The 8,650-nt window shown below is 57.7% G+C and overlaps 1 protein-coding gene across 1 annotated transcript; it reads right to left on the bottom strand.

Annotated features, from left to right (window-relative positions):
• Window positions 1-8: 8 nt before the first annotated feature.
• Window positions 9-8,089, bottom strand: TRIM47 (tripartite motif containing 47). Its single transcript, XM_009279484.2, has 6 exons — window positions 7,976-8,089; window positions 6,634-6,729; window positions 5,846-6,076; window positions 5,060-5,255; window positions 4,264-4,338; window positions 9-3,015 (listed from the first exon to the last, which is right to left on the bottom strand). Exons 1-6 carry the CDS (start codon window positions 8,087-8,089, stop codon window positions 2,390-2,392), a joined length of 1,338 nt encoding a protein of 445 aa, XP_009277759.1. The 3' UTR covers window positions 9-2,389.
• Window positions 8,090-8,650: the final 561 nt, after the last annotated feature.

Genomic DNA, 8,650 nt, shown 5'->3' on the forward strand with positions numbered 1-8,650 from the left:
GGGTGGTGCTCAGTTGCTGGCTGAGGTTAAACCACGACACAAGTCCTCTCCGGTGTTAGCGAAACAGCAGGAGCGCCTGCGCTATGTCACCGCTGACATCTCGTGCAAAGGCTGAGTTTTGCAGGAGCGCGACTGGCGCGAGCCAAACAAAGCGGTTTTGAGGTAGGAGCTCAGGACATGGGGCGTGAATTCCCATCCGGACAGAAGTCCAGGCAGCATTCCCGCTGGCCGGAAAAGGCCAAGATTTCATCCGAATATTTCACTCTGGAAGCCCTATCTCCCCTTTTCCCACCGCCTGCAGTATTTTAGGAGTCGCCGCATGCGGAGGAGGAGGAAGAATTTGCAGACACATCCCAGTGGTCTGCCTCCCAGACTGACTCACCAGCCCTGCCCTGGGGAGGGGGCGGCTGCATTCGGACCCTTCAGCCCCTCCAACGAGAGCCCAAAGCGGCGGCAGTTTGCTGGGGACTGACACCTCTTCCCGCGCCAGCAGGAATTGGCAGCGCTGGCAAACGAGTTACAGTAAAGGAGCTCTTTAAGCCTCAGTGTTTATGTAAATGTGGCTTTAACTTTAAACCTCTCAGCTTTGTGGCTGCCCTTTTTATTCACGTTCACTTTTTCCCCTTGGCTCCCCTTGAATATACCACTATTATTTCCAGCTTATCCTTTGGGGAATATATATATATATTTCATATATTTAGCTAAATGGGCCATTTTCCATCCCTGTTGACTGTTGATGCGTCATCACTGACTCACTCACGCCAGCAAAGAACCTGACCCAATATATTTTTTCTCTAGGTATATATTACACAGCGCTACGATTCTGTAAAGCAAGCTTCAGGAGGTAGGTAGCAAACTAATCCCAGACAAAATAAACTTGTGGAAAGGCACGCTGCGCTGAGACAGGGGCTACACTGTGCCACCCTCAAAGGCGGTGTTTCTGTACCGCAAATACAACATCTGCAGGGCAGAGCTGGAAAAGCTCCCTTAGGACACGTGAACTGGCATGTTTTGGCTCTCAGCCTCAAGTTTCCACCTTTCCCGGGGGGGACACTTCCTTGAGAGTAGTTTTTGTTAATTGTTACTTATTGCCAGAGTCTAAAGGGTCATTTAATAACTGACTGGTGCTGCACCTTCTATCAATGTGCTCACAGCTGTGTCTAAAACACACCATTTGCTCCCAGGACATACTCACAGCACCTCTGTCACTTAAAAAACCCTCTAAGCTATGGGGTACATTTACAGCTCAGGTGTGCCCAGGGTACTTTAAGAGTTGGGAGTTTAACAGTATTAAAATCCCCTAAAATAGTAGGGTCATCAAAAACACGGGGGGGGGAGTGGAATTTGGTTGTAATATTTAAGCTTCTGTAAGCAGTTCCCAAAGAATGCGTCTACTAAAAGCACATCCTCAAAACTGTTTTGCACTGCTCGCTTCCCCATCTCAAGGCTGGAATGGCGCTGCTCTTTCTCGGCAGGAGGTCTCTCCCCTTTCCCAGCTGGGATTTTTTGGCTGTGGTGGGGAACAGCCCCACGGCCATGGGGCTCCGAAACACGCAGGACCACGGCTTTTCCCAAATGAGCCCGGCCACAGACCAGCGTTCAAAATACCCACCGGCCACAGCGTGAGGGAGGGCAAAGATCCTCATTTCACATTTGCAGCGCTAACGGGTGGTCAGCCCCACAAGGAGAGGTACTGTGTCACCGCAGCATCGCCCCTGCACCCAGCCGGGCTCCTCTGCATCTCACCTGCCCCGGAGCACCCTGCTCACCCACGCCAAGGCACGACGGTGATGCGGGCACCGGGGAAGCGACCGCATCTGCTTTGGGGGGTTTGCCCAGTCCATGCTGGGCTTGCTACTTCAAAGGCACTTCATAAGGAGCGTGCAGAAGGTGTCGATGAGCCAGTGCTTAAAAAAACAGCAGCAGCGACACAGAGACTGAGATAAGGCACAAAGCAGAGCATCTATGCAAGTTGACAGGGCAGTGCGGGCAGATATTAAGGAGAGGGACCGGGCAGCCCAGCAGCTGGCCAAGATACAGCTTCAAATCTACGTGGCACTTCTCCTGAGCAATGCGCTTTACCAAGAAAGGCTGTATTGCAGTCCCTGATGTCCAGAAAGGGAAACTGAGGGGCAGGGAGCAGCACAGAGACTCGCCCAAGTTCGCTCAGCAGCCCAGCGGCAGAGCCGGCACTCGGATCCAGCTGCCTCCTGGCTCCCAGCCTGCGGCTCTGCCTGCCAGACGGCTTCATCCACCCCTGGGTCACAAACAGCAGAGAGCGAGGAGGGAGGACTGCCACAGAGAAATACAACGCTACCAAAGAGAAGCCATGACGGCGGCAATACACTGCAGGACAGACTTTTCTGGGTCTTCCCGTGCTCCAGGGAAGTTACCTACGCTTTAGCACCGAAACGCAATCTTTCTTCAGTGGCCCGATCTGCACGTGGGCATCGACGCTCTCCAGGAAGAAGGCTGGTTTCAGCTTGCACAAGAAAAGAGAGGGGAATTGGTGGTTGATCTTGTTCTGGAACGAGTCAAACTGACCCTTGGCAAAATGGGAGACCTTGAGCTGCTGCAGGCAGGTCATCTTGGAGTCCTTGACTCCGTAGAAGGTCAGGGCCTTCTCCGAATACTCCAGGAAGACCCCAATTGTGTGGAAAAATGGCTGCTGGATGACGGACTCAAAGCCACCAAACCAGGCCACGTAGTTCTGTCCATTCCACTGCAGGCAGCAGGACTTCTCGTTCCGCCCCAGGCGGCCGCGGTTGTAGGACTGCCGGGGGTCGAAGTCCTCAGCAATGACGCCGATGCTGACCCAGCCATCGATGAGCTCCACCTCCCAGTAGTAATTGCCCCGGTTCATAAGGTTCACACCCAGCACCTGCTCGCAGTTGATGAACCGGGTCGGGCTCTCCGGGTAGGGGATGGGGCACAGCACCCGCTTGGCCCCTTTGGTGCCAAACAGCTGGATGAACTTGTCGGCCGTGTCACTGTCCAGGTCAATGATGAAGGCAACTGTGTGGGGCAAGAAGGAGATATGAGGATGAGGAGGGAAACAGGAGGAAATGCCTCCAGCCCTCCCCGCTCTGATCCCCTGCTCCAGCCTTCGGTGAGTAGCACGATCCTTTCTGACTTCCACCATCACTCTGTCCCCTTGCTTTTAAATCCCACGGCCAATTTCAGCCGATGAGGATAAGAGGCTGAAAGAGTTGCTACTCCCATAAGCAGGATGAATACAGGTAACTGGGCAGAGGAGAGAGCAGAGGGGCTGCTCGATGAGCTCAACCATGATATCAGGCATTGGAGAGTGTAGGTAGAGTGGTAGTAGGAACATCCCATATAAAAGCGGGTTTCAGGCAACCACAGACAAACACAGCAGGGAGGGACCCCAAGAAGACAGGAGAACAGCCAGGCACATCACGGCTACAAACCAACTGCTCCTTGTGGTTGGCTCTCACTGCCCTGTGGCTCCTGCAGGAGCAGAGGCAGCTCCCAGCGTGCGGAGCCACATGAGAACCACTGCTGGATCCTGAACAGAGGGGATGTCCAGCGGGAACAGCCGTGGACGTGTACCACTACCAATTGCGTTGCAGGTCTGAACCCATGGCGTGTCCAAACCCTATAGCAGCGGCACAGCACGCCCCGCTTGAGCCCAGGCTTTGCTGCCTGGCTCCCAGCGGGGTGCACCGGTGCTGCCGAGGCAGATCTTGTCCCCTATGAACATCTCAGGAGGTGACCCCACATCCTCTGTAAGGCTGTGGGGGGACACACGGGGTGTTGGACCCCAAGCACAGCCCTGCACCCTTCAGCCTCAGCCCCTTCTGCCCCACTGTCTCTACTCAGCCACAGGATTATCCCTCTGCTTGCTGCCGCTGAAGCTGACCCTCATCAGACTGCTGCTCTGCGGCAAACAAGGCAGATGCACAAACTCTGATCTAATTTAATGGAGGATCCAATTTGTCACGGGCTGGAAGGCAGCAGAAATTACACGGTATGCCTGCAGGCCCCCTGGCAGCTGGTCCGGCAGAACCACAGACAAGGGAAAAAAAATATCACCTGATCAGATCATGACAATTGTCAGGAAAGCAAGGAGGCTTCCTTGTTAGCTGAGCAATATTTCCTCTGGTGGCGGCAGTGCTCCTGCCAGCCATTGGCCTGGGACCAGCTCCGGCCAGGCACGCAGGAAGGAGCCGGCCGGCCCGGGAAGAGGAAAGGGAAGATGGACCTTAGCAACAACTGTCAAAGCAAAAGTCCCTCGCTTACATTTCAGGAAGTAATCACGGCTCTCCAGGCAGGCGGAATTGTTTGGCTTGTCTGGAAATCGGGACTCGACCAACACTGCAGAGACATGGACAGAAGAGTTTGCCATCAGCAAAGAAACCGATGCCACAAACAAGGGTGTTACTGGAGCATCGCCCCCTGCCCGACACCCTGATGGTACCCAGCTGCTGCGGCCCCCGAGCCCCAGCTGGCATCCCCAGCTCCCCCTGCACATCCCTGCCGGCTCAGACATGGGAAAGGACAGATGCCACCTTTGTCATCCCAGGGAGATGGGCGGGGGGTGCAAGGAACCGGCTGCAATTCCCACGGGCATCCAAGAAAATGAGAGAGAGGAGAGAGCTCAGGCTAAATGAGAAAGCGCGGGAGAAAGCGCAGGAGAATGCTGCTGCGGTGGCTTTCTAACCCTGGCAGGTTTGGGAGACCACAGCCTGCCCCATGAAGAGGATCGTCTGTCCTGGGAAGAAAGAGTCCCCTTTCACGGGAGGCCACTTTGGCCACTTGCCCCCTCCCGCAGGGCCCTGCCTAACTCCCAGGCTGTTTGTTGCCTCTCCAGGCTCCGGTCTCCGTGGAAAAATTCATAAAACCTCAAGGACAAGGCGTAAGCCCAGACAGGGATTGTGCAACGTGCAGCGCAACCGTGCCGGGCAGCTTCCAGGGCTGGTGGGAGAGGGGCCAGCGCTCGCTGGAGCCATCGAGCCGGCAGGCATCTCCCACCTACACGGGGAGGATGGAGGGTGATGGAATGACCTCCGGGCAGAGGGGCTGGGTGAACACAAACCTTCCTCTATCTCCAGGGAACTCTGCCCATCAATTCCTTTCCCCTGCAAGTGGTCCCACTGTTTTTTGCAGGCAGCGGACAGCACGTCCTTCACGGTGCCCACGGCTTGGGTGCATTTGGTGAAGTTCAGCTCATTCTGGAAGCTCAGAGCTGGGGAGAGGTTTTCTTCCATGGCTACTTTTAAGGCCTGAAATTCCTGAGCCAAAAAGACAGAGTTTCAGGAGGTTTCAAACAAGCCGAAGTTGTTTCTTGTTCCGCAACCCCACCCTGCCCCAGAGGATTTGCGAACTGGCAGCTCGCAGGACTTGGCCCAAGGACAGCCTTGCATAAGGGAGGAGAGTGCTTTCCCGGCTGCGCGCTCCTGGTGCCTTCTCTTCACTCCCTTTCAAACCTGGACCCAGACCATGCCCACCTCGCATGAAGCAGCATTTCCTCCCAAAAAGGTCTCCTCTTGCTGGGCTGCTGGGGAAGGGGTGGTGTTGGGTAGGGGCACTGGGACACCCCAACCTCTCGCTCTCTGCCCAACCACACCTAGGTGCCCAGCCTGGGCAGCACATCAGTTTCTCTTGAGTCATGGCCAGGATGGAGGTGGGGGTGATGGAGGAGAAAGTCTTGGCCGCCCGGTCCCCCTGAGAGCAGGGAGGGGAGTGGACTGTGCCAACAGGAGTGAGACTCTGCAGCCCTCACATCCCAGGGCCCCTGGCACCCAGCTCCACGTGAAATGGGACAAAACCCCAAAAGACAATGTTATCGGCTCCTTCTCCTTGCCCCATCCCACCCAGGCACCTGGAGGAAGTAGATGGTGTCGGTGCTGGGGACGTTCTCCAGGTTTTGCTTGCACTGGACCAGCTTGGCTCGCCTCTCCTCCTTCCAGCGGAGATCGGCCTCAGCCTCCCCCAGCATGGAGCGCTCCCCGTGTTCAATGAAACCAACCACCTCCTTCTGGAAGGTTGCCAGGACCTCAGAGGCTTCTGCAAAGAGCTTCTCGACTCTCTCCCTCTCCTTCGTGGCGGCGCCCTGAGCGCAGGGAGAGAGGGGTTGGAGTCACCTCCCATAGGCGAGGGTGTGGGACAGCACCTTTGTCCCCTGCCCAGCACCCAGTTCGCAGCTCTGTGGGGTCCCCCTGACACCCCGTAACCCCCTTCACCCAAGAGCTCAGAGCACTTTACAACCCAGGTGTCAAGGGCCCTGGCTGGGCACAGCCGCTTACTGCTCCACCACGTCTCATGTCCCCAGGCGGTGAAGTGACGTGTTTGCACAAGAGCCAAAGGGGACCAAAACCCCTGTGAGCCTGGGGAGAGAAGGTGCAAGAGCCAGCGGATGCCCTGGCATGGTCCTTGCCCGATTCCTCCTTCCAGGTTGCAAACGAAAGCAACCAGACATGCCGTGAGGGTTAGTAGAGATGAGGAGCAAGAATCCTCAGGGATCCTTGCCGGGGTCACCATCGTTTTACAGAGCACTTTCTCCCCTGTGCTCCTCTATATCCCAGGTGCCCCAAAAGTTCACGGGCCCTTCACCTCCACTCCCCAGCCCAGCAGAGCTGTGCTAACGGAGTGAAGCCATCGCAGAGTCACCTTAATGAGCTCCACCATCTTCTTGGCCTGTGCGATGGTGACTGCCAGCTCCTCCAGCTCGTTCTCTGCATCGCTGAGGAATTTGGCTTGTTGGGCCTGCAGACATGAAGGACAAATGCTGAGCTCTGCCCCCCGATCCCAGCAGCAGGGAGGTGCAGGGGACCCAGCCTCTCCCTAAGTTCAACCCACAGCCCCCTCTCTGACCGTGACCTTGCTATCAGGCTTCGGGTGAAGGGTGCAAGGGGAATCACGAGTTGTTTTCCTGTTTTCCTCCCCTGCAACATCCAACCTACAAACATCCTTTCTCACTCGGTTGGAAAACTAAAGGAGCAGCCAGGCTGCAAAGGGTCGTGCCCTGCTCCACGCTCCCCACCCCGGTCTCAGCGGAAACCAAACAAAATAGGAATTTGAAAGCAAAACCATCAGGCAGCGATTGCAGCAAGCGCAGCTAAGCTGCGTGCTCTTAGTGTGTATCCCAAGGCTGGGAAAAATCTGCCTGGGACGGGTGCAGAAACCGAAAGGCAGACCTGGAGCACTCGGAAACGCAGCGCTGAGTCTCCTGAACATGTCTCGTTAGGAGCAAAGCAAACCAGCTCAGGAGCACAGGGTGCTACGTGGCTGCAAAGGAAGCACCGTCCGAACACACGTTTCCTGACCCTCTATTGTTTGCACCAGCCGTTGCCCATCACCAGGACGGGTCCCTTGGGAGCCAGGAGGGCATTGCACTCCCCAACCAGGGCAGCTCCCCCTCCCGATGCTCAGTCCCCAACCCCCTGCGGCGCTCATGCCCTGTGAAGGGGGACAGGCGCTTTCCCTGTCCATCGTTCCCACCCCGCAGGGCAAGGGTGGTGGCAGAGAGCGGCTGCCGAGGCCGTGCAGGCGACGTTAAGGAGCGCCTGCTGAGGCTTAATAGCTCCTCAGGGCTGGGATCACACACGCCTTCTATTTTAAGGCACCCGATGACTAATAACACTGGCAAAAGGGTTTTCCTGTAGCCCCAAGAGCCTGCAAGGGAGTGGGAGCTGGCTCGGGGCTGCTGCTGTGCTCCCCGCCAGTGCATCTGCAGCCCCTGGGCTCCCCCCCAGAAAAAGCAAACCTCCCCAAGGTCCCCAAATGCCCCATGCCGACGCGGGGATGCCACCACGTCACGAGCCTCGCAGGCTCCCATCAGCCTGCAGCCCCGCAGAGGCCCCACACGCTTGAGGCAGCAGTGCTCAGGAAGGCAGCACTGTGGCAGGCTCGGATCCCCGGCTCCTGGGGAGGCTTGTGGGTGCAAATTTGGGAGGTGACTCAGCCGCATCTGGGAATGGGAGTGACAGAAAAAACCCCGCTGCCAAAACACCAGGACACAAAGGGCTGGCGGAGTGGGAGCGGCGGCCAGGCAGGCTGCCAGTGCGCTGAGAAAAACTGCCTTGATGAAGCTGTGGGAACGAGACGGAGAAGACGGGTGCCCCATGACCGCGGGGGCGGCCACTGCAGGGTGTCCCAGGCGCCCTCGCCCCCAGCCCTACACCCACGGGGATTGCGAGTTTGGCCCTGCAGTGGGACCAAACCCCACGGGCTGGCTGGCAGCGGGTCTGCCCCTAATGCCTGTCCTGGGGCTGCCTGTCATGTCCCCACCCCACAGGGTGACCGGATGGCACAGCACCCTGTCCATACACCCCCCGTGCTGGGGTGGGGGCCCCTGTGGGGACAGGCCTGCAGCACCCACCCCGCACAGGGCGTCCCACCAGTGCCGCACCTGCACATCACCCCCCGGGGGTTAGGTCCCCTGTGGGGATGTGGGTGCCACATGAACCCCTCCCAGGGGTGCTGCAGCTCACCCCACCCAGGATGCCCCACCGGCACTGCACCCCATATGGACGCCCCCCTACCAGGGTTAGGTCCCGCGTGGGGATATGGGTGCAGCACCCTCCCCACCCAGCCTGCCCCATCCCTCCCCACCCAGGATGCCCCACCGGCACTGCACCCCATATGGACGCCCCCATACCAGGGTTAGATCCCCCCTGGCGATATC

The sequence above is a fragment of the Aptenodytes forsteri genome, unplaced genomic scaffold (assembly GCF_000699145.1).
Source record: "Aptenodytes forsteri isolate BGI_AS27 unplaced genomic scaffold, ASM69914v1 Scaffold243, whole genome shotgun sequence".
NCBI classification, from domain to species: domain Eukaryota; kingdom Metazoa; phylum Chordata; class Aves; order Sphenisciformes; family Spheniscidae; genus Aptenodytes; species Aptenodytes forsteri.

Excerpts from the sequence above, each read along its gene's own strand:
- TRIM47 (XM_009279484.2), bottom strand. The coding sequence starts at position 8,089 with ATGGGGCACCCGTCTTCTCCGTCTCGTTCCCACAGCTTCATCAAGGCA. Across the intron at positions 6,077-6,633 it reads AGATGGTGGAGCTCATTAAG|GGCGCCGCCACGAAGGAGAG; the intron begins GTGACTCTGCGA and ends CCCTGCGCTCAG. Across the intron at positions 3,016-4,263 it reads CCGTGATTACTTCCTGAAAT|TTGCCTTCATCATTGACCTG; the intron begins GTAAGCGAGGGA and ends TGCCCCACACAG.